A 24,948-nucleotide genomic window follows, 5' to 3' on the forward strand; every position below is an offset into this window, starting at 1 on the left:
TATTTTGTAACCGACCGTTTATCAGGTCATACATCTAACTGAAATATACGGAGGATCAGACGACCTCATGCACGTGTGCGGTTTCCAAGAGGACTGTACTATGGCTCCACGGCCCTGAACAGGAGGCGCCTCGATCGGTTGCTAGTCAGCGCTGCTGGTGGCCAAAATAGGCAACTTTGGAAAGGCCTAACCACCGAACGATTAAACGCGAGCCCTTCGTCAGAGTTAGGCTGGGCACTCGGATGTTCGAGCTCGAGATACGGTAAGACGATTGCGCTGGCAGGCTATGTCAAAGTTGCAAAAATCGCGCATAAGAGGGCGCCACCTCTCAAACCAAACTTCATTGCCCAGAGAGTATAAGAGTGTTGCAACCTAAGAACTGCAAGAGAGGCTCAGCCCCCCCCCCCCCCCCCCCCCCCCCCACTCCCCACTTCTCAGAGGGAAATGGCGTCACTACTCTACTTAATACGAAAGCATTTTTTTTTGTGACGTCAATAAAAGGGAGGAGCAAGCGTGAAGGCCCTCCTTTCAAGATTGGTACCCGCAAAAACAAAGATCTGCCTATGCCCAGGAACATTTTGTTTTTGTGCGCGACACCGCTGTTGGAGTTCTGGTGTTGCGAGTAGGTATAGGGCGGGGGTCTTAAGCTAATTTGAGGGTGGGGCCAGATAGCCAACCCCTAAAATGTCGAGAGCCAACGGGGGGTGGAGAATTAATATATATTAGGGCAAAAACAACAACTACAACAACAAGAACAACAACAAATCAGCGATGGTGTTCCACGTTGTAAAGCAGCCGAGTCTTTCAGCGACACGCAGAGATTTCCTAAAGAAGGGATCTCGTTATATTTGCTTTTTGTAAGATGGCCCGTTTGTCAGTGCTGTGGATTTGATTTATTCATGCAACTACTTCGGGTTTGTACCTAACGTGATTACAAGATTTAAAATACCACAATCCAGCAAACGCTCTTGAATTTTTCAATACAACTAGGAACCAAGCACACAATCGTTGTAGTTCAATATGTCGTGAAAGAAATTATTTTCGTAAGGTAGGTTTTGCTTTAATTACGATTTTCATAAAATAATTTCAAGAAAATACGAGTGCCTTAAAGGTATGTAAGATGAAATATTCCTCGATCGGAAGGAAAACAGATCCGTGCCAAATATGTTAAAACGTCATAAGAGCAGAGCTACGTTTCTAGTGGAAATGAATGGACGACAAGAGGTCATTCTTTATGTAGCATGCAGCGTTCGAGGCATAGGAACAGGAGCTCGCAACCACGGGACGCTTGCGGGCCGCGTCCCAGAGAGTCGCGGACGGCATGCGGTCCGCGAACCGTGTACTTGAGTCCCCTGCTATAAGGAGTATTCACTGGGCGCCATATTTGTGGGTGATGTCTAGAGCGCATGCTCTGCACGAGCCCACATTAATAGGCTGCTAATACGGGCAATCTTGAGGGTGCGGAATGCACGTTACAAAAGAACTGGGGAAGCTTGCCATCAGCACGCGCTCAGCAGTCGTGCACACAGCTATGGCCGCCAGTGAATACTTCCTATAAGGTCATTCCAAGGCAAACGTCCCAGACGGTCATGCCGGTCATCGCCAATTTCTTAAGAAAAAGGTGGCTGTTTGATAAACTCGAAATAAACTTTTACCAAAATAATTTTCTAGGAAAACGATTCTTGAACACGTGAGCGCTCCCTGAAACATCAGCTGCGAACCCGAACTAGGTACAAGTCAAAAATCCCTGAAAAATCTAATTCATAAAAGTAGAATAACACAATCACTTTTAAATACTCTACTATATAGGATTGCCACTTCCTGTAACAGTGTTAATATTATTTAAAAGTGTTTTGCGGTGTTTTTTTCCGGAGTGAACAAGTAGAAAACTAGACATGCTCAGCATTTAAAAGAAACAGCTGTGTTGACCTTGAATATATATTTAAAACCTTATCTGGGCTGGGTGCTTGTTATTCGTTGTGCTTAAAATTAAATCATTTGAGGACAATAAAGCAAACAGTTTACCCCAAAATAAATATATAAGTTGCCCAAAACTCATCTTTTTTTAAACATTCAGACTCAAATTAAGCATCAAGGCCCCCATGAAAACAAAATGTACGGAACGGCTCATTAAGGGCATCAGCTTGTTACCTAGTAACTAAGAAAATTTTATCGGAGCGAATTTTCCTTAAGCGAGAGAATAAACATTTGAAGTGCAGCACCGGCGTAATCGGTTTTTGTAGTACCGTACTGATCCATTCCATTTTAATCACTTCGATTTTTCGGTTTTTCTTTTTTTTTAAATTATACCTAGTACGGTTTTGCTGTAGAAATTTTAGAGGGCGCTCACGTGATACTTTTTTTTCTATGAAGATATTTTGGCAAAAAGCATATGAAGAATCAAGGAAACAACCCCCATCTTTTCGAAGAAATCGGCAATTGTCTGTACGTCTGGGATGTTCGGCATGGAATGACCCTATATATCTTGCAAACCTTCCTTCGATTCACGGGCAGGATGCGGCGGCCTGATATTTGCTGACATACTTACAGTTTAGACGTATGACCATCGACGTACGTAGGGGTTCCGTAATGTTGTTGTTGGAAGCCTCGCAGGTGAAGCTCGCATTGTCCAAGTAGCGGGGGACACGTGGCACCTTGAGTACGCTTTGACTTCCATAAGAGACATTTCCCTTCCGCTTCGTCTCCAGCCATCGAATTCGGGGTGGAGGTCGGCCTACAAGTGCAAAAATTTGTTTTTATAAAAAAAAAAAAAAAAGCGCAGCAGCTTTTTAAAATTGCAACGCGACCCTTAAAAAAAAAAAAAAAAAAAAGAAAAGAAGAAAATTATGTCAACGGTTGTAAACCAATACCTATACGACCTTTTCACGATCGGATGTGACGGTGGTACAGAAAAACAGGTCACTCTTTACAAAGACAAAACGGATGCAGCGAAAGAAACAATTAGCAAGGCAGGACAAGTGCTTGTCCCGTGTGGCTCGTTTCTTGTCCCCCGGCCGTTTTTTTATTTCTATATTTATTCTTGTTCTGTTTGAACCATATTATGCTTAACGAACACCAACCAACCCAGTTTTCGACCTTATTACAGGTACTATATTCTCTATACTCCGTTTCAACTGAGGTCCGAGCGCAGCGGATGTTACGAGCCATCGGAGCTAATCGGAGGCCGTGTGACTGTCACGTGATCTTGGAGAGGGGGCACACGACGCGCGGAAAGCGTATCACGGGCTACGTCTCCACAGCGAGATAGGTTAGCGTAGAGTTCCTGTATAGCTACCTACGGTAGCAGAGTTGCGCATTCAGCCTCGGCGCGAGGCCGTAGCGCCGGCTTTCCCGCACGAGCTGGATGCTTTGCTCCTCACGTGACTAAATTTGGCGAATAGCGGCGCCGCGCGCGCCGCCGCGCATGGAAAACAGGAGAGGAGGAAAAGGAGGTGGAAAGCCGGGAAACATACGCCGGCGCAAGAGAAACGTCGGCGGAGCGACCGTAAAGGTGGCTTTCTTGCACGCCACCGGATGCTTTGCTCCTCACGTGATGGATCTCGGCGAATAGCGGCGTGGCGGCGCGGGGAAAACAAATGCGCAACTCTGGCTCCCGTAGGGAGCCTATACAGGAACTCTAGGTTAGCGTAGCTCGTAGCGCCCGCTGCGTCCGGACGTCAGGTGAAACGGAGTATAGTTCCTACTTTGCTTCACATAAAAGGGGCCTCCCCGGATTTAAATACTGAGTCTACGTGTTTCGACAGCGCGAACAAGTTGATAGGTCGTTAATTATGCGACTGAAGTTCCAAATGGAAACTTTTTAAAAGGCATATTTGAATAACACCTGTAGGCTGATATTAGCGGTACTCTAATTTTTGTTTTGTCTCCAACCGGTTGCCGGTGACGTCCATTATTCTCCGTTACGTGATACTTTTCGAGGCGGAGGGCGCGTGCCACACACGTGTACGAGGAAGGCGAGAACGACCAAGAAGTATGTTCCCCCATTTAGAGCCCGCCAACGTTACCCTGAAGTAGGAGGCGAAAGCGCAAGATGTACCGACCTCCTACAACCAGACATTCGAGATGCAAGTCCTCTCCTTCATTTTGCCTCACTCTTTGATTCGAAGTGAGGCGTTTTTCATGGGGCCTGGCCCCGAAAACAATCACCACATTTTCCGGAGGTTCTGAAAAAAAGAAGAAACATACACTTTGTAATATGGAAGGCAGCAAACCTACACAAACACACGCGCGCGCGCACACATGCACGCGCGCAAACACACGCACGCACCCGCACAAACACACACACACACACACACACACGCACGTATACGTAAGCCCGCACACACACGCACAAGCACGTACACGCACGCAAAATAATAATATTTCCTGACGTTAGTATAGGGGTCATCATGTAGCTTGACATTGAATTGCCATAGCGGTGTGAAAAAAACAACTCATGTTTAGCACATAATAAGGACTTAAGTTTCTTTTTTTTTTCTTTTTAGAGGAGCGGTTGAAAAGTAAACATGTCGGCAAAGTCTGCCTGGTTAGGTGAGTATGAATAAAAGAAGCTACACGTTCTCTAACCATCTGTGTTTAAATAGCCCGACGTGCAACCTTTTGACATTCCTGGTGTAGAGAAAACCAACGCACACCGTACGATACCTAAATATTTTATCAGCCCACCCTACATCTCAGAAATCTTCCGTAGTTTCGGCACTATTTCGACGTGCCATCACGGTCTGCTCCACAGGTAAGGCACGTAAAGAGGAAGTTGATATTATAAAACGGGGACCTTAAAAAAAACGCATATCCAACAATATCCGTCGACAATATTTACAGGTAACTTCGTCATCCATCTGCAGCCCAGAAAACTTATACCTCCAGCCGCATGTGTGTCCCTTACCTCCGAGGCAAGAGCGAAGCTCTCAGCCGTGCTCTCAAACCATACGGCAAAGTAGTAACACATAAGCCCCCCTCGACCATTGGCCATCACCTTTCTCTTTCAAAAGATAGTTATCCAAAAAAAGAAAAAAAGCCAAAGGCATAGTTTATTGTATTCCTTGCGCCGACTGCAACGCCTCTTATCTGGGGAAACCAAAAACTTCCCCAAACGTCTACGCAGACACAATTATTATGTAAAAAAGAAGGACCTACAAGGTATCGTTCGAGCGGAACACGCAGAAAAGAGCAACCACGTCATCAAGTTCGACAGCAGTTTCGTACTGGACACCGAAAGAAACACGAAAAAACGACTCTTTTTACCAGTCATGGCATATTCAACATAAAACGAACAACCTGAATCGGACGATCGGTACCCTCCCAAGTAGTTATATTCACGGGCCTCGAGCTGTCACAAAAAGAAGAGAACGATTTGAATGACATCGACAAGGAGAAGAAGAGGAAGACGAACACCCAGCCAAATAAGTCACTCGTGAACACGCGCCCGAGCAGGCTGCGAAACGTCGGGCTGTTTTAACAGATTTGGTTAGAGTACCGGCAGCTTCTTTTATTAAAGGGGCTGTACAACGATATTCAGTTGGAATGTTTTTCACTTTACACGAGCTTACTGGCGATAGCTGGACCAAATATACTCGTACGCAACGCCACTGACCACGGATATGTTTTGTTGCGGTGTAATTTCAAGGATAAAAACGAGCGTTTTCTTTCAATATCTGCTTCGCAAAACTTGATGACGTAGCTTGGAGGTCGCAGGGCTGGCATAGTATCATATTCCCCCCAGTGACGATATATGAATGCGGCTCATGGATCGGACCGCAATGCAAGCATGACGCTTTGCATTGCGTAATACCACAGCGTAGATATCATTTTTAGGTCTAAACGGATGTATCGCCTCACCATTCGCTGAGCTGATTTCCTAGATCGCCGAGATTGGCTCTTCGAGTGTTTTGCGGGTAAGTAGACGCGCGGGCATTTCTTAGAGTGTAAAGTAATGAGCTCTGTGATGTTGCTCTTTCGACGCTGTTTAATTGGCTTCTAGGCTCGCGTTGGCTGCGCCCGACGTTCGCTGTCCTATGGAGTGGCTTGCATTGTTCACGGTGTAAATTGTTCCGCCATTGTGCATTGGTTCCGACCTTCTAACTGGCACGTGACTTTCGAAAAAAGTTTATGCATAATCCTTTCGTAGATTTTGCTGGATGTAAAGTAGAACACCAGCTACAATGAGCCAACAAACCATAGTAGCAAGAAAAATATAAAGAAAAATGTTTGCTTACCAACTTTATTTTCCATCACATACAATGACGGATGGAGACCGAGGAAAAAAGCTGCATCAAGCAGCTTGACTAGCCCTCGGCCCCCACACAATTTGGCACACAGCGGCGATGTGGTAAATTAATTAGTTACAAAAAACATACACACATAAACACACACAAAAGTAACATTTGAATAGTTGAAGATTCTAAAAACAATACGTATGGCACGACTGTGCTCAAAGTGACTACGAAAAGCAAAAATAGATTCACGTGATCCACAGGAACAACTTGTAAACTAACTATCAACACAACATAATCAAAACAATTAATTACAAATCTTTATAATTTACACATCGGAATTCGAAAAAAACAATCGAAGACCTTTATTTGAAGTCGTCGATAGCTGCACATTTGCTACGGAAAGATAGTTAAGTAGGCTAGGAAGGGTATAAGATATCATTTGTTGGCCATACGTTGTCCTATAAGTTGGAACTCTCCAATTTTCTACGCTGCGAGTTAGGTACGTCGTCACTTTAGGTGTTAGAGAAGCTAATTGAATAAGATTTGCAACATTTGTCTGCTCATGAGACTTATAAGTTCTACATAGACGGTACTTATAAAAACTACTTACTTGCATCAGATTCAAATTTTCAAAAAGAGGTTTGCTAGGGTGATCATATGGAACGTTACAGATGTTTCGAATAATTTTTTTCTGGAGCATAAAAATTTTGTGTATGTTTGTTTGCGTAGTATTTCCCCATACTAAGTGACAGTAATTTATGTGAGCAAGAAATAACGAATGGTAAAGCATTAATTTAACGTTCGTCGGAAAAATAGAGCGATGACGGTAGAGTAAGCCAACAACCCGTGCCAGTTTTGATAAAATGTAATGAACATGTTCATCCCATGACATACTTTCTGAGAAGATAACACCCAGTGTTTTAAAGCTACTTAAAATATCGACCTTAGTTGAATTTAAAATAATGTCACATGTAATATTAATGCTCTTATTTCTGGAGTGAAATAGAATGGCCTTGGTTTTGCTAACATTAATTTTTAGAGCATTATCTTGGCTCCAGCTGACTAGATCTTTTAAAGTTTTATTAGCACTGATTACAAGGTCGTGAAAGCAATATCCTGTAAAAAAAAGGCTGGTATCATCAGCGTAAATGACATATTTAATGTTTTTATTTATGTTAACAATATCATTAACGTACAAGTTGAACAGAAAGGGACCTAGAATGCTGCCCTGTGGAACGCCAGATGCGATTGGTTTAATGTCAGAGGAGTACCCGTTAATATATACGTATTGTTGACGATGCGCAAGATAAGACTCAATGAGCGCTGCGACTTTTCCGCGGAATCCGTATTTCATTAGTTTTTTTATTAACAAATCATGATTTAAATGATCAAAAGCTTTTGTAAAGTCCACAAAAACACCAAGAGCAATTTTTTTATCCTCAAATGTTTGAAAAATGTAATCTTTTTGTTCTAGCAACGCAAGCTCTGTAGACAGCTGTTTACGGAATCCAAACTGCGATGGTGTGATCAAACTATATTTATCAGAAAAATGCGCCATTCGATTTAGCAAAAGTTTTTCGAAACCCTTTGAAAATACAGATAAAATTGAAATGGGCCTATAATTTCCCAAGTCATTCCTGTCACCTTTTTTATAAAGAACAGTGACCTTTGCGATCTGCATTTTTTTAGGAAACTTACCACACAGAAAACAAATTGAAAATGTGCGTCAAACAAGGAGAGATTATATCAACTACATATTTAATCGGACTTATTTGAAAATCGTCGGCATCACAGCTGCTACTATTTTTTAGTGACAAAAAGGTCTGCGTCACCTCCGTATCTACGACAGGGTGAAGAAAAAGAGAGCTACTGTTATCGTGTTCAATATACACACAAGCATTTTCGTCGGGATTATCTCGTGCCAAGCTCACAAAAAAATCGTTAAAAGCATCTGCCAGCCGTCTTTTTGTTAGTTCTACGTTACCTAAGCAGATTCTTTCAATTGGTTTTGATTCAGGTGACAAGTTTAGAACGTTATTCAGTTTTTTCCAAGTGATATCTGCTCGGTGTGATGTTGATAAAAAGTAATTTTGAAAGTATCTTGATCTAGCATTTCTGAGTTCCTTTGTAAGCCTGTTGCGAAAGGATTTGAACGCTCTAAGGCTTTCTGAATCTTTTGTTTTTACAAATTTTTTGAACAAGTAATTTTTTTTATTAATCTTGTTTATAAGTTCTGAAGTGACCCAAGGCTTACGATTTTTCTTAGAGAATCGAACAGATTTATAAGGAAAACAGAGTTTATACAACTGCTGAAAATGTTCTAAAAACAAATTATAAGCGCCATCTACATCCTCTTTTTGAGTGACTTCACTCCAGTCAAAGGCTGCAAGTTTGTGTCTAAACTCGGAAAGGCTGCTTGTGGTAATATTCTGAAAAGAAACACTTTCTTGAATTTTCTTATTCTTGATTACTTTTGTCACGCACATGAACACACCCAGATGGTCACTAATATCAGTACATATCACTCCTGATTTTGTACGTGCCGAGTCATAGTTTGTTATAAGTAAATCAAGCAAAGTTGATGATTCTGATGTTATTCTCGTCGGTGACGTGATGAGATTTGTGCAACCATTGCTGCTAATTACCAAGTTCATTTGTCTGCTGGTTGGGGTATCCGCGAGCATGTTAATATTAAAATCACCCCCCGCAATAATGCTATACCTATTGTCATTAGCAAAACTAAAGTAGGAATCAAGGAAAGCAAAAAAGGCCGCAAGATTTCCACCTGGTGGTCTGTAAAAGACTGACACAATGTTACTGTCCACAAGCAAGGATAACACTTCATAATCATCATTGGTGCACGAGTATTCCCCTAACATTTCGCTGCGAAAACTTTTATTAATCAATAAGGACACCCCTCCTCCGCGACCGGATGTCCTATTCAAAAAATACCCATGATGCGTAGGTAATTCAAAAGCACAACTTTGATCAGCATACCACGTCTCCGATAACATAATAATATCGAACTCAAAACAAAATTCATCGAAAAGCAAACCAAGTTCAACAGTTTTATTCCGAGCGGATCGGGTGTTTAAATGAAAACATTTAAGTGACTCATCGTTTTCTGTTACAATAAAGGTTTTAAGTTCGGAGGCCGAAAAATAATTTTGTTCCGGCATTAACGTTAATGAAACACACAAACATCATCAAAGAATTAGTTCAAGCGCTCGAGATCTGCTTCAGATTTGATAAGAATGACTCCATCACCATCTTTTCGCCTCAAAAAAATTTTGCCATTTCTATGCCAGCAATAGCGATAGTTACTTTGCCTTGCCCATTCCCTTGCTGACCACAGCAGAGCACGGTTTTGTTTTGTCATGTTCTCAAGGATATACCCATCCTCATCCGTGCGATTAAGTGTTTTTCTTTTGTCAAACCACTGTTCTCGGGTGGCCTGCTTCGCAAAACGAACGATAATACCAGGGATTTTTTCTGGCCGAGCTGGCAACCTATGTACAGCCACGACATCACTTTCGGATAGCTCGGGTACGCCCAGTTTATCTGCCATCTGGTTTATCTTGCTCAGCAAGTTTTCGCGTTCAGATACCGCAATGCCGTGGATTTCCAAATTCATCTTCCTGGTTTGCCATTCAAGGGCATTCATGTCCTGTTGCATTTGAATTAAGTTCACGTCCTTCTCGCGTTTTTCGATGTTAGCTACACGTTTTTTCAAATCCTTTATTTCGCCATCCTGTTGCCGCATGTGTAGAAGAACCTCGTCGTATTTAGCGGACATCAAATTCACGGATTGTTCGATAGCCGAAACCGTATCCTGCAATGTCACAAGGGAGTCTAGTTTTCTGTTTATAGTAGCAAGTACAGCTGCTATGTTGCAATCATCTTGTTTTTGTTTTCCGCTTTGACTGCCCCTCGATTTCGCCGTCTGGCACGTCTGGCAACGCCAGGAGTTACGCCAGAATTCCCGTTTTGACTTAAACGTTTCGTCCGTAACACCGGAACAGGCTCCTAGGTGGTAGAAGTAGCCACATTCTACACATTTCAACGAGTTACTTTCAACTTGCAGTTCATCATCACAACACGGACAAGTATCAGGCATGGCACCAGCACAGGAAAAAAGACCGGGCAACTAACAGCAACAGGGTAGCGTAACAGAAAGCTGTGGCAGCAGCAGCAAAACGTGAATAATATGAAAATTTCACAGAGTAGTAAAATAAAATTCCAACCTGAAATGGTTTAAGCAGATCAGAGATATGCACAGTCGCCGCTGCTGCTGCCAAATGATGGTGTTCCGGCCGCGTCGTATCTTGAAGGCTTTGACCCTGGCGGCGTCTTGTAACCGTCTGTCGAAAACAGCAGGTGATTGGAAATCGAAGTGAAGATAGCCGGGGCTTGAAGCACGAGTACCAGGGTGATGATACAGCGACTGAAATGGTTTAAGCAGATCAGAGATATGCACAGTCGCCGCTGCTGCTGCCAAATGATGGTGTTCCGGCCGCGTCGTATCTTGAAGGCTTTGACCCTGGCGGCGTCTTGTAACCGTCTGTCGAAAACAGCAGGTGATTGGAAATCGAAGTGAAGATAGCCGGGGCTTGAAGCACGAGTACCAGGGTGATGATACAGCGACTGAAATGGTTTAAGCAGATCAGAGATATGCACAGTCGCCGCTGCTGCTGCCAAAATCTTGTGACATTGATTCGTCATCAGAACGTCACAATAAGGCTGTCAGAATGAACACTGAGGACGCTGACAAACTAGCTACGCTTTATCGTGTAAAAAGCCGAAAATCGAAATTTGAGTTTTCACTTCGTGTTTCTCAGGCTTATTATGAAAGTAATGAATGAACAAAACTACTCGGTTATTTTTAATGGAGGTTGAAAGCGTCCTTGAGGCACGTGCTCAGGAAAATTGTTTTATAAGCTCTTGAGGTTAACCATCCCCTTCAGCTGATCTGCTATATCGCAAAAATAATAAAAAAAAATAATAAAGAAAAACTGCACCCCTTTCCAGCGATGAACTAACTTCGATAAGGCAAGGATTCCACTGTACACTGTTGCAGTGTGAACATCCGAGACAGTGGTACAAATAAAATGAACGGCGCAAGGATACCTGGTGAACTTTTTAGTGTACTCAGTCTGGGTTTTCACAACGCTGAAAGTTGACCGGCTTACCTGTCTCTTTTGTATAAATTCTACTTCATACTGGCTCGCTAAAACAACAACAAAAGTAAATAAAGCAATAAGCGATTTTCAAGACGTCTAGTGACCTGTTTTGCCTACATTGAATTATAGTACGCTGTTTAAGTATGGTGTTTTTTGTTTTTGTTTTTCATCACGGTATCAACACTCGAAATTCGCGCCACAGTACTGAAGTGTGCGTCCGCTTGTTGCTGTGCCGAGTTGGTGACAACAATCAACTAAAATTTCGTAATAATACTGCATTGCGGCTATTTAATAAACAAAGCAGGACCTATACATGCTACACCAATGCAAATAAACAAAAGAGTAAAGATAAATGAAAAACGTTTACAATCCACTGTAACGCCGAATTAGAGCGCAGCTCTTGAGGAGGAGGAGGGAAGGGTACTGAGGGGGGAAGGTGGAAAGTCCCCCACTACTAACATGGTTGTCGATCGACATGTGCTGAACGCAAGTCTCAGAAAATTCACATCTTTGGAGAGAGCATCGCGTGTAAATGTGGTGGGAATTTAGCGGGGAAATTTTTTCCGCTAAATTAAGCAGATACATTTTTTCAGCTAAATTTTGACGGGGAAATTTTTTCCGTTAGATTTAGCGGGAAAATTTCTTCCGCTAAATTTAGCGGGGAAATGTTTTCTGATAAATTTAGCGGGACATTTTTTTTCCGCTAGGGACGTCCCACGTGACGTCACTGGTGGTCTTTGTGACGTCACGTGACGTCATTGTGATGACGTCATCAGTGATTGTCACGCTTGACGTCATCAGTAACGTCAACAGTGAAGTCACGCGTCTCATAATGCACCGCGCGGTTACGCCGACGGCGACGGCGACGCCGCTCAAGCCGGAAACGGTACCTAAGAGCTGCGCTCTAAAAAAAAGATAAAATGACACCTAATCCGTTTTACTCCGAACACGAAACTCGGGCACATGGTGCTCCACATTTTAAAGCACCGATAGGAAGGCTCATGACAACATAGATAATTCCTTGCCGCGTCAGTTAATGGCGGATTATATCGAAATACCCCGTGGCTTGCGCGTCACCAAACCGGGCCCCGACTACAAAACAGAACAAACGTATAGTGGCTGGTTTTATTTCAAATGGTCGCGGGGTTTTCACTTTCCGGGGGGGGGGGGGGGGGGGGGGGGGGGGGACCGTCCCGTGTCTCTTCCGCCACCCCGACCGCGGAGCGCTCCGGAGTAAGGGGCGGGCCGCCTTCGTCGGAGGCGACGCTGGTTTTGCCTCTTGGCTAATTGTAAGTGAGCCATAAACACATACACGTTTGGAGAGACTTCTAAAATTGAAGGAGGCGCAAACCGTATGTTCAGTGGATTGTTTTTCAAGTATTTGATCACCAATGATGCAGGCGCTCCGGAAAAGGTTTATTACGCGGAAGGAATTTAGATCGTCTATTAGGCCTCATAATATTTTAAGAAGAACACAGCAATTCCTGACCCCTTGTCGATTGCTCCTTGCGACCTTCTTAAGAATCTTTACTGTCTGATATCTCCGAAAAGCTTCAAATTAGATTGTTCGGTGATTACTTCAAATAAAATATTTTGAAATTCTAACAACTTCATATTTCTAAATTAATGCATATAATTTATTATTTATTGCGTCTTGGTGGCTTATCAGAGGATATAAATATAAAATGTAATGTTTCGTTCTCATGGTTTGCATTATAAAGCTTGAATGTTTTCAGGTGTGCGAGTTTCCATGGAAATATTAGATGTAGCCCGCAGAACCACACCTCTTCAAGATTAAGTCTTATTATTTCTTTATGCCATAAGCACTGCTTCCGAAACAATTAGTAGTATTCGTGTACCGATTCCGGAGGTCATTCTGGCCAGCTCTAGATGTGCATTCGTTGGTGTGCTATGCGACGACGTACCATGAACGTATATCTGACAAGATTATCATGAGAGCAAAAATACCACAGGTGCCGTCGGCCATTTCCTGATTTGGTACCCAATATCTTGCAGGAAATCAAAGGTAATAGAAGGGCAGGCTTTGAGGAATCATTCCCAAATTTGATATTTATTTAATATATTCGATATTTTAGCACATCGAAACTCTCCATAATCAAGGCATATTACAAAAAGGAAAAAAAAGTTCTAGTGTGTTCTTACAGTCTTTGCGTCAGTTTTTTTTTTTTTTTTGTGGGGAGACAAGGCATTGGTGATTCTAGCGCAACTTTTTTTGGCAACCTTGGTAAGGTTTTATATGAATCACGCCTTCTCTTATTGATATATCGCCCACCGGGCGCAAAAAAAAAAAAAAAAAAAGGTTTGGTATGGCCACAAAAAAAAAAAAAAACGGCTTTGTATTCGAATTTTTTCACTGGAACTCTAATTATATTAAGTTGCTGTATCTCTGTTAAATTATATCGGGTGTAGTCCTTCGTTTCTGATCGCATAAGATGCTCTCTGTGCTATAGTAATCAGAGTTTTAATAGTAGGCTTAAAATTATAAAAATCGCGGCAGTTGGCAATGTACGATTTACATCTTAAGTAGTGTGGCAAAACGCTTTATTTGGATGAGTAGTCCTGATTGGGATGCCCTTTCTAATGCTACGTTCTCGCGGCCGAAGCTTCCACAACGCTGCACGTAACTCTTGAGATGGAGCTCTAGCATTTCTAAATTGCACGCGTTGGACATAGGAATGCCCACCAAAGTTTCTTTTCTTCATACTTGGTAATTCTGATGAGATGGAAGCATTGCAAAAAACGACTCTTGCTTTAATGTGAGTTGAACAAGAGAGCCGCATCGACCAGAGACTCCACGAAGTCGTTCTTGAGCTCAGCGAGCACTTTCTGATTTTCCGACCTTCCGACCTTCTGAGCACCGCTGCTTTTAGGAGCCTACATAGATCAGCGATAACGTATGGCATATATCGTGCTGCTATGCCGGGTAACTGGCAGACTCCAGCCCGTGCTGCCGAGAAGTCTACGACATCGAGAGTCTTGTATATGCTGCGGTCTATGACACCCATGCGAACCTTTCCAGCACACAAACATGGTATTTTATTTTTAATTGTACTTTAGTCATATGTAAAAAAAGTGAACAGAGAGGACGTGCGGGCCGTTGTCACGGGTTGTCACGGGCATATACCTAATGCATCGGCGCCAGCCTTTTCGTGACTCCGGCACACCCTGCAGGCCCTGCACGTCCCTACCCGCACCAAAGTACAATACGTACATATCCTATCACATTATATGATACTCCGCGCTGATCGCGTGCACATAGAGCGGAATTTTGTTACACTGCATCTATACCTGAACAGCGAGTCAAACCCTTTTGTGAGCGATCGAGCGTCGCACTCAAACAAATGGTCGGGTGAGAATTGTCACATATGTCTACGGTCACAATTTGTTCAGCGTATTGAAAGATGTTGAAGTCACTTCGCCATCTTCAATACGTACAAGCTGGCAATCGCTTCGTGAAGCTTACGACTGCGAGTAAATGCAAAAAAAGGAAGAAAACAGCAACTAAAACAGTGCATAAAAAACGCGGACCGATGAAAGGATTACACATGACGAACGCTCACTCACCTATAGTTCTTTGTACTTCTTTCATCGGTCCCTGTTTTTTGTGCGCTGTTTTTTTATATTTTTATAGTTACGAACCAAGACGTCTGCACCGTCACTTTAGAAAAAAAAAGAAAAACGAAGTAAAAGACGGGCTTCATACCAATGACTCTGAGGTAGTGAGTGACGTTCCTCTTGAGGTCGGCGCCGTAGTAGACGAGGCAGTAGTACTCTCCCTGGTCGTACATGCTCACCGGGTCGATGCTCAACCAGATGGGCAGCCTGGTGGCCCGCACCTGGAGTCGGTCTCGCCACGAGGCGCTCGGCCTGTGCGTCATCTGACGCACGGGGACGTTGCGGCCCTCGGACGTGAGCATGTAGATGAGCTCGGCTCCCTTGTACCAGCGGATCTGCGACGGGTTCTCATCGCTACCCACCGCGGGCAGCGTCACGTTGCAATACAGCTTGCCCGTCTGGTTCTTGATGACCGTGATCTCGTTGTGGACACCTGCAGAGGCGTTGCGTACGCAGGATGATCAGGGTCCATCTCGTTTCCAGTACACAACGCGTGTTTCTCTGTTTTTGTATCGAATCCTCAGGCTTGTGTTCGAGGTTTTCTTTTTCATTTTGGTTTTTGAGCGGTTTAATATACGACGCTGAATGTTCAACTGGCGCGGAAACTTAGCGAGGAAAATGTCCCCGCCAAATTTAGCGAAAATGTTCTCCGCTAAATGTAGCGGAAACATTTCCCGCTAAACAGCGGAAAAATTTTCCCACTAATTTTAGCGGAAAAATTTCCCCGCTAGACTTAGCGGAAAAATTTCCGCGCTAACTTTAGCGGAACATTTTTCCCGCTAAATTTAGCGGAAAAATTTCCCCCTGTAAATTTAGCAGAACATTTCCCCCGCGGTTGCGCTGACGCCGACGGTGACGCCGACGCCGCTCAAGCTGGAAACGGGCGCCTAAGACCTGCGCTGTAAAATAAATAATAATTTTGACTTTTATAAAAATATATTATGCACGGATATAAACGAGACCAATTAATCGATAAATCGGTTAAAGGGTGGTGATTAATGAGGTTAAGATTTTTAATGGACGCCCAGTCCTCTAGTTCGAATCCAATAGCACCGCGTCATTCATAACCTTTACAGTGGAACGGAAAGCCACGGAACCGATTTTCTTAGCAGTGTAAAGCTAGTGATGGCACTGCGCTATTCGATTCAAAGCGGTATTCGTACTCCGAAATACAAATTTTGTTTTAGCTGCCACAGTTCCACTCGAGTTATTCTAATTTGCAGTGGAACTTGTGATAATTTTCTATTAGCGGTCGAAAGACATAAAATGGCCACACAGATTCAAGACTCTCCCCTGAAATATCGAGGTTCCATTAAATGAAAGGGAACGAGTTATGCGAATGAAGTGACCCTTAAGCGCAGCGAAAGTAAAAGCTTGTTTTACGACAGAGCCGCTGCAACGCCTTGACAATATTAAAGTAAAAACGCCTTTAAAAAGGAAAACTTTACAAACACGCGAACAATAACAATGACCCGCGCACCCACACATATATAAGCGCCTACACTTCCGCGCGATGTTTCGACCCCGGACACAAATTTCGTCAAGCTTCTTCGTCGTATACAATGTACACAATCTGCCTGAACACTCCCGCGAAAAACGACGAAGCGGCGGAGGAAAAAGCAAAACCTATGGAGCGTAAAATTGGAAGCCGGCGGATGGGCTTTGGCGCTCCTAAACAAGGTGCTAAAACGGTCGAAAAGTTGCCTAACGTACGACTCCGAAACGCGTATCGCGAAGCCCCTCCCTCCGTGTCGCCTCCACGGCCTCGTTCAACCGGAGAGTGAAAGGGGACGTATAAAATACCGGCAGGCGCACGTACAAACGCCACGTTGTCGCTCGCTACATCTTCTGCAGTGGAAACAAAATCTCGGTTATATTGGGATGCAGGCGCGTTCTTGACTGAAGATCGTGGAGTGTAAAGTTTAAAGACACACGCACCAAAGCTGGGGATCCCTTTCATTGAATCTGCTTGCGGAGGGAATGATGGAATAGGGATGTAGACCAGGGGTGCACAACATGCGGCCCGCGGATATGACACTCAGAGATGTGCTCAAGACGGCAACCAGTGCAGGCTTGTACAAGATACTCACTAAAAGTATTTAAGTTAAGTTACTCAGTACTACGAAAAATAGTAACTAAGTAGAATACTAAATACTCAAATTTGTAAAGTAATTGAGTAAAACACAAAATACTCCAAAAAGGTAACTCGTTACTTTCAAGATACTCTCAAGTTACAATTTTCTCTGCAATTCATTGTCAAGCACAACCGAAGTCAGAAAAAATTCTTCCTCCCAGCTACTATGAAATCCCCTGGAAATCTCTTAGCTAGACTTTGGCTGCCACTCAGGCGCCTAGGAGGTCCCAAGTAACTACGAATGAAACAAAAATAAAACTGTCTTTTACTTTATTCCCTTGCTATGGCGAGGACATAGGCGAGGGCAGCGTGAGGGCCATTCGCCTGCGGAGGTAGTTTCTACACAGAGGCTCGCCTCCGACGCTCCCCTTGCGTCAGGTCACTTCCTTTCCGCTTCACCCGTCAGTGCACTGGCGGTGCCGCGCAGTCGGGGGTCGGGTGCCTACATGTTTCCGCCGCTCCGCTGTTTAGGGTGGCGACAACGTTTGTGATACCTGTTACCGGCAAACCAGTGTTGCCTACCTCGTCACCATGGCAACCTGCGCTGTTTTCGTCCACCATTTTGTCACACTCGCCGGTCGTGCGCTCGCATTACGCCGCTAATACTCGTTAGGGCTAGGGAGCGCCCACCGCTCTCGTTCTAACCAGTGTTGTACGGAACGGCGTTCCTGGAACGCGTTCCTTTTCGGAGGAACGAAGGAACGCCGCCGTTCCATTTTGCATGGGTGGAAATGGAACGGGAACTCGTTAGATTTTTACGGGAACGGAAGAAGGAACGGCGTTCCTTTTGCTTTGTCCAGTGGGGTAATTTTTATTTTACTTCTAAGAAGGAAATTCAAAAAAAAAAGTATAAAAATAATATACTTACGCACAGCAAGATCTCGTTAAATGTTTTGTTACTTAGGGTTTATTTTTTGCGGTCCTCGCTTGATAACAGTAGGGCGCAGGAGGGATAGTGAACATTGATTCTCTTTTCAGTGCCCGAGACTGCGGTACAGAAATCAAAACATTTAGTCGAAGGAAAAGGCAGAAAAGGGATGTCTCAAACTCAGCTACTTTCTCTGCTTCCATGAATCATCATACACCCAGAAATCTAAGACCGACTACAACCATCACTGAACTTCTAAAAATAAAAAAAATTAGTTACACTAAAAGAGCAGATTACCAAAAACAAATGCACCCTTGCATCCCAAACATTGGTCAGATGCACAAAAATTAACCTTCATTCCCTCTCCTCTTCTCCCACCTTCAAACTGAACAATACATCCGACCTTCACGAAAAAGGACTGGTAGTTTTCAAGACTGACCTTCCAAAAGCCCTACACTCTTTTCCACTTGCTTGTCTTACGGACAGCAATATCGAGAAGAAAGTGTTGTCCAGTTCGAACACAGGACTTTGTTAGATTGAAACGTGTAAGGTTGTTGTAAAACGCTTGTGCAATGTAGGGTGACAGTACATTTGGCTTATCTGCATAGCCCACCACAAACATGAATAACATGAATAAGGCAAAATAAGGAACGTTAATAAGGCAAAACGCTGAGATCTTTTAAAACTGAATATAACAACGAATGAAACCTTGCTTCTGCTTGTTGTCCTTCCTCTTTATGTCCTTCCATCACGGCCTTCAAATTCGTGTGCTGTCATTTGATGAGATCCATAAAAAAATTAAACTGTTTCATCTAGCTAAATATGGTAATTAACTAAATACAAATGTAACGTATATGTAACGATACGTTCCATTTTTTTAACCGTAACGGGAACGAGTTCCTTTCTCACAGATGGAACTTGTAACGGGAACGCGTTCCAAAAATCAAAAGGAACGAGGAACGAGCTTCCGTTCCTCTTTTTGAAGAACGTGTACCACACTGGTTCTAACGGCGACGCAACGGCATGCGATGCCGGTCTGATGCTTTTCATTTTGTCGTGGGAACTCGCGTTTCGTTAAAAACAACGCACACTTTCTGCTCGCAACTTCAAAAATATGAAACACCCGAATAAAGAGAGCGACAACCACCACGACCGTCATCCCGCTGAGCCTCCGACTCCTCTCATGAACGGAAACGGAAGTGGTCTCACCGTGTTGCCGGTGTTTCGAGACTACAGAAACTCAACTTTGTTTTCGTTTAGCGAATATAGAAGTGGGAAAAAATGGCGGTGAGAGAGGATCTGGAAAAGGGTAACAAGAAGTTGGCGCCACCATATAAAGCGGAGCGAAGACATGCAGGCACCCTAGTCGGGGGTCGGGGAGTCCAGGCCAGGGGAGAGCGGGCGCCATCGTGGTGGGCGCCGGCGGTCATTCGTGCTACCGAAGACAATAGCGAGTTTTAGTAGACCGTGTTTCCCTCTCCATAAGCCCCTCCGCTTCCTGGAACTCTACAGCCAAGGGCGTTCGCACGCAGGCGCAGTGGCGGTTTCTTTGTAGCGGAGGGGCAAACATGGTCTACTAAAACTTGCTAATGCTAGGAACGCCGCGAGCGATGGGCCGCCTGATTGGAGCCGTGTAGTCGCGTCTTACGAGTCTTGTGTGCGAAGAGAGCCTAGTGAAACGAACAAGCGGTGTGTGCGACTGTGTGCGGATGCAAAGGCATTTTTGAAGAGGCTTTCTTTTATATGCTTTCACTCCATGAAATAGAAAAATAAACTCCGGTTTACTGTCGACGCTTACCAGACACTTGTAGGACCCACCCTCTTTCCGACACAAGTGCCCTCCCTCTGGCTTGTAGCCTTGTACAGATCTTATGCTTTCACCCGCATGCCCTTCAGCTTCGGAATCTCTGTTGCTCTTGGGCTTGGCCACAAACAAATTGTAAGAAAATGTGCTTCGACGTTTTGCTCAGTTAGAAGACACGACACATGTCCGCTCTGCTTGGGGCTGCGACACCTGCTTCTCCGTGTCACCTCTTTCAGCAGAAGCACAGAAGTGCACTGTATTACCTGGCACGAAATGTATCTGCAATGGCAAGGCGTCTAGCCAAAATAACTGGAGTTCAATATTTTCTAAGCTTCCCGCCTCTGAAGAAAATAAAAAAATAGAAAGTATCTTAAAAGTAACTTTAAAATGAGTACAAGTTGCTTGAAAACGTGTTTAAGTTAGAGAGTACTAAATACTGACGTTCGAAAATATTTGCAAGATACCAAGTTACTCACAAAAGTATTTAAGATACAGCAACTTGAGTAGAGTATTTAAGTTACGTACAAGTCTGAACCAGTATGATGATGCCAGATATTGAAAAACCGGGCAGTTCCCAATCGACATTTTTTTCGGCCTGCGTCATTTTGAGTTGTGCACTCCTTATATAGATGAAAGGATCTGGTGAGGATTAGGTTTAAACAGAAACACAAACCCGCTTTCGTCTACAAAAAAAAAAAAAAGTTGGGGTTCTTATTTACGTCGTGGAGGTTGTTGGACAGCGAAGCTGTGGAATGACCTGCAAAAATTGCCGGTGCACTGTAGACCTTTTTCATGGCAAACACCAGCAGGCGGTGCTCCAGTCTTTGACGTCCCAGAGAACTTCCGGTTCATAAAACGAATGAACAAAGCCCACCCTAATACCGCTACTGAAATGTCGATGAAACGTTTGACCACCATTTCTCCAGGTGAACGCCAAAAGAACGAAGAAGCGCGAGATCTGTTAAAAATATTCGAATATTCTTCTAAACCAACCTTCCTCCTCTAAGACATTAAATTGTCCAGCCGAGGGCCCTCGTTAAATCTCCAGCTTTGATGTACAGTGCCCCTCAAACTTAACGCAATCACTCGGTTACGCAAATATTGATCTATTGCATGCAACCCAAAAATAAATTGGCTGCTGTAGCTGCTGGAATGCCTTCCCCTGGTTTGGTTTTTATCGGGGACGCAAATCTTCACCAACTTGTTCGACCGCTAGGTTCAGGAATAGCTGAAAAAGTGAAGAAACCGGACCATCTCGTGGCGGCGTTAAGTTTGGGGCGCTCCGTACGTGTAGCATTTATGCTTTCTAGCACTGGTGATATGAGCAAGCTCGACAGGCTTGCGAAGACGGAGGGACCGGAAGTCACTTGGGACGCAGGAGGCAGTTGAGGTTTGTAAACAGCGAAATGGTCCTTAACAAACGATTGACGAACGAGAAGTAAATGAACTATACCAACACTTCTTATAGTATATAAAAGGCTAGTGACGTCACCCCCACGTCGCAAGCTGCCGTTGCCGCGGCAGCTTCCGCAACTGTAATCTCTACCGTGAAATGTTATCGGTGAGCGCTGCGCCCAATAAGCTCATGGACCTGTGCAAACTATCAAAGCCTGGCGTGCGTGCCAAACACGGATGTGAAAAGAAGCACAGAATGAAATTTGTCGACTGTACAGATGGCGTGATTTATCGCATTCCGTTGTCCTGTGGCAGCCACTACGTCGGGCAGACGGGGCGCTGCCTAAATGATCGGCTTCGCGAGCACAATAACAACGTGCAAAAAAAGAACGGTGCCTTTCTTGACTTGCATTGCAGGACATGCGGTTGTACCCCACTGTTGGATGAATGCGTAAAAATTGGGAAATGCAAGTCAGCGGTAACACGCGAAATCATAGAAGCCGAGCACATTGATTATTTAGGAGACATGTGTGTTGCTATGCCGTCGATTGCATTATCGGAGAAGGAATTGTTTTTCCTGAGAACGAGATAGTGTTGTTTCCCAGTTATGCTCTGTCATAGTGTTTTTTCCTTTACTTTTGTCTTTTTGTTGTCATTGTAACGATGGTTGAGACTATATATACCGGAACACGTTTTTCAATAAAATTTAGTTGAAAGTTGCGCCTTGTTGTGTCCTCTTCTCTGCTTTTGTCCTCGTCTTTGTTGCGCACAAGATTGTATAAGATGTCAAACCAACTCGCCCAAACAACCACTCTTCTTGGAGAGTGTTGTTTGCATTCGGAAACGACATTTCGCGAGCCATGATCGCAAGCAGTTCCGCCATGCCCGCTGAGCAGGAGAATCGGGGGAACCTCACTAGAGCGCTTCCCGTTTCTGCCGCGAGAGGGCGAGCGTCGAGCTGGAGACGCGAATAACAACCGAAAGGAGGACAGTTTTGGACAACTGTCTTTCCCGCGACGTGCCTTCGATTAAATTAGGTGATTTCTCTCAATCAATTTAGAGTGACAAATACGATAAAAAATAATAAAAACATATGCTAGGTCCACTTCTGCCCATACATTTCTCCACGTTGTTTGGGCTTTACTCGCTGATTATGCCCCAGGTCACGCGGGTCCTAGGGGAAATATTTGGCTATTTCTCTGCTAATTTAGGACCCTGAAAGTCCGAAGAAGCCAAAGTAGACCCTAACTTGATATTCTTTGGTCAGAGTCTGGGTATTCTAGTTCTAAATCTCCAAACAAGCGCCAGAGTTGAGTTTCATTGCATGGTTGTTCGGTTGACAACTGGCATTTTTGGCTCATGCATGGACTTCGGTACTCTGGTGGCTAACCAGACGAAAACCAAACTTTGACTTTTCTCTAGCTAGTTAGGGCAAAGGAAAAAAAATAGTTTCCCTAAATTTTGAAACAAAAGAATTTTGTACCCATGTTAGGCCCCTTGGATTGCCAAATTCGAGTCAAGTTAGTTTTTTTTTATGTGGCACGCCGCCTCGGCTTAGATTATTCAAATGCCTCAACAAGACACTATTTCAATTTTTGTCGTCCACACTGAATCCCTCCTCTGTGCAAACTAGGGCTTTACAAAAGACATGGAACGTAATCTTATCCAGTCGGATATTTAAAGGGGCCCTGCAAGCACTTTTTGACTGGCTTTTAATTTCCACCGAACCTGAGCGCACTGACCGTAGTAACTAGAAAGCTTTGCAAACTGATCTAAATGCTATTAATGCATGGTGCTCTTCCTGGCTAATGACCCTAAATTGCTCTAAAACAAAGTCAATGTCTTTTACTAATCACGTACCCCGGATTCCTACTTCCTATGTGTTAAATAATAATACTGTTGACCTCGTCTCCACTTATAAATATCTTGGAATTCATTTGCAACCTGATCTGTCATGGCACTACCATATAAAGCTCACCCTGGCGGCTGCTAACCGCTCTTTCGGATTTCTCAAGCGTAACCTTAAACAGGCTCCTCCTAACATACGCAAACTTGCCTTTTCCACACTAATACGTCCGAAATTAGAATAGGCATCAGACATTTGGGATCCCGAACATGCTTACATCATAAACGACATTGAATCACTGCAAAATCGTGCCGCTCGCTTCATATTTTCAGATTATTCACGTCATTCCAGCGTCACAGCACTAAAACGCCGAGCAGAGCTACCCGAACTACTCCATCGTCGAAAACTTTCACGCCTATCTCTTTTCCATAAACTTTACCACCACGCGTCACTTCACGGTGATTTCTTCGAGCCACCTGCCGTTATTTTTCCACGCCGCGATCACCCCTACAAAGTTAAACGCGTAACCTGTAAGTCACCTGCTTTTTCCCGGTCATTCATTCCACGTACCACAATCGATTGGAATAATCTACCATCGCACATTGCCCCAGAAAAAGACACCACGAAGTTTCAAGAACAAATTCAAAATATTGATGCCATCTAACTTTTGCTGTTTTACATTGTTGTTTCCTCTTTTCCGGAACGTGCAGAGCAAATGTGTACTATTTTGTTTTTACCTTGACTCAGCTTTATTGCAGTGTGATGAGTGAGTGTATGTTTTTTATTCATTTTTGAGTGTATCCTTTATTTTCTTTTTATTATTAAGTGTATTGATTGTTTTCTAGTATTCTCATATGTAGTTCACTGTGCACTAGTTCCTATTGGAACGATTTATGTACCCCCCCCTATGGAATACCCTCTCACGAGGGCCTTTAGGGGTAATATGAATAAATAATGACAATTTTCTTTTCTTGAATTTCGCTTTATTTTAAAAGTTATAGGCAAATTAAAATTACAAAAACAAGCAAAAAATAACCTCCCTCATGACGTCCTTGGTTGCTTGAGTGGCCGTGAACTAGAGGAGGGGTAGTGAGCTCATTGAGCGCTCACAGCTGCCGCACTCCGTGTCAACGGCGCGAGAGGGCGCCACTAAAGCGTATCCTGGAGAGGCTGTATACAGCGGGCAGCCAGAGCGGCTCTCACTGCATTTGCTGCGCGATTAAACTCTAATTCGGCATGACACTTCATTGGCCACAAACGATAGCAAACACGGAATAAAGATCAGTTCAGAATGGGAGCCACTTCGCGCTGCCATACCGCGAAACGGCCAAACCGCAAGACAAAGCTGCTCGCTGAAGGCCTTCGGAACGCTCGGAGTTGGTCGGATCCTCCAGTCCGTAAACGACCGCAGCGCCGCCGCGTACATCCGGGACCTTTCGGTGTCGGCGTCTGATCCCACTACTCCTTTCTAGTAAGCGCCGCCTTTTCCACCACTTGGTGGTGGGTATGTCGATGGGTCATTTCTTGTTTCCCTACTTTATAAACTGCATTTGTTTCTTTTCTGATTTAAAATACTGAACAAAAACTACTTTCATAAATAATTGAAACGGTTCGCGCCACTTATATGTTGTATTTTGACTAAAAAGAAGCTTTTAGCGGCTCTGACCAGTAGTAAGCCGAGGACCAAAAACGTCACATTTCGCGCGCTTTCGGTACCGCGGTTCGCCCCCGTCGGTGGAGGAGGTTTCCGCGTCCTCCGGTTGAAATATGATGCAGTGACATTTAGTTACTCTCTCCGTGCCCGCTGGCTTGCCCGCACCCCAAGAGACGTGGAAACCGCAAAAAAAGT

At 44.0% G+C, this 24,948-nt stretch overlaps 1 protein-coding gene across 4 annotated transcripts in view; it reads right to left on the reverse strand.

Moving 5' to 3' along the window:
* LOC8032154 (hemicentin-2) overlaps positions 1-24,948 on the reverse strand; it is a 132,151-nt gene that overhangs the window by 30,912 nt on the left and 76,291 nt on the right. For all 4 annotated transcript variants that reach the window (XM_040209130.2, XM_040209128.1, XM_040209129.2 and 1 more), the window contains 3 exons: positions 15,141-15,485; positions 4,062-4,184; positions 2,549-2,734 (listed from right to left, as the gene is read on the reverse strand). In XM_040209130.2, coding sequence (XP_040065064.1) covers positions 2,549-2,734; positions 4,062-4,184; positions 15,141-15,485 — 654 coding nt within the window. The remainder of the gene's footprint in view (positions 1-2,548; positions 2,735-4,061; positions 4,185-15,140; positions 15,486-24,948) is intronic.

This window comes from Ixodes scapularis, unplaced genomic scaffold (genome assembly GCF_016920785.2).
Source record: "Ixodes scapularis isolate PalLabHiFi unplaced genomic scaffold, ASM1692078v2 PGA_scaffold9__187_contigs__length_104089568, whole genome shotgun sequence".
NCBI classification, from domain to species: domain Eukaryota; kingdom Metazoa; phylum Arthropoda; class Arachnida; order Ixodida; family Ixodidae; genus Ixodes; species Ixodes scapularis.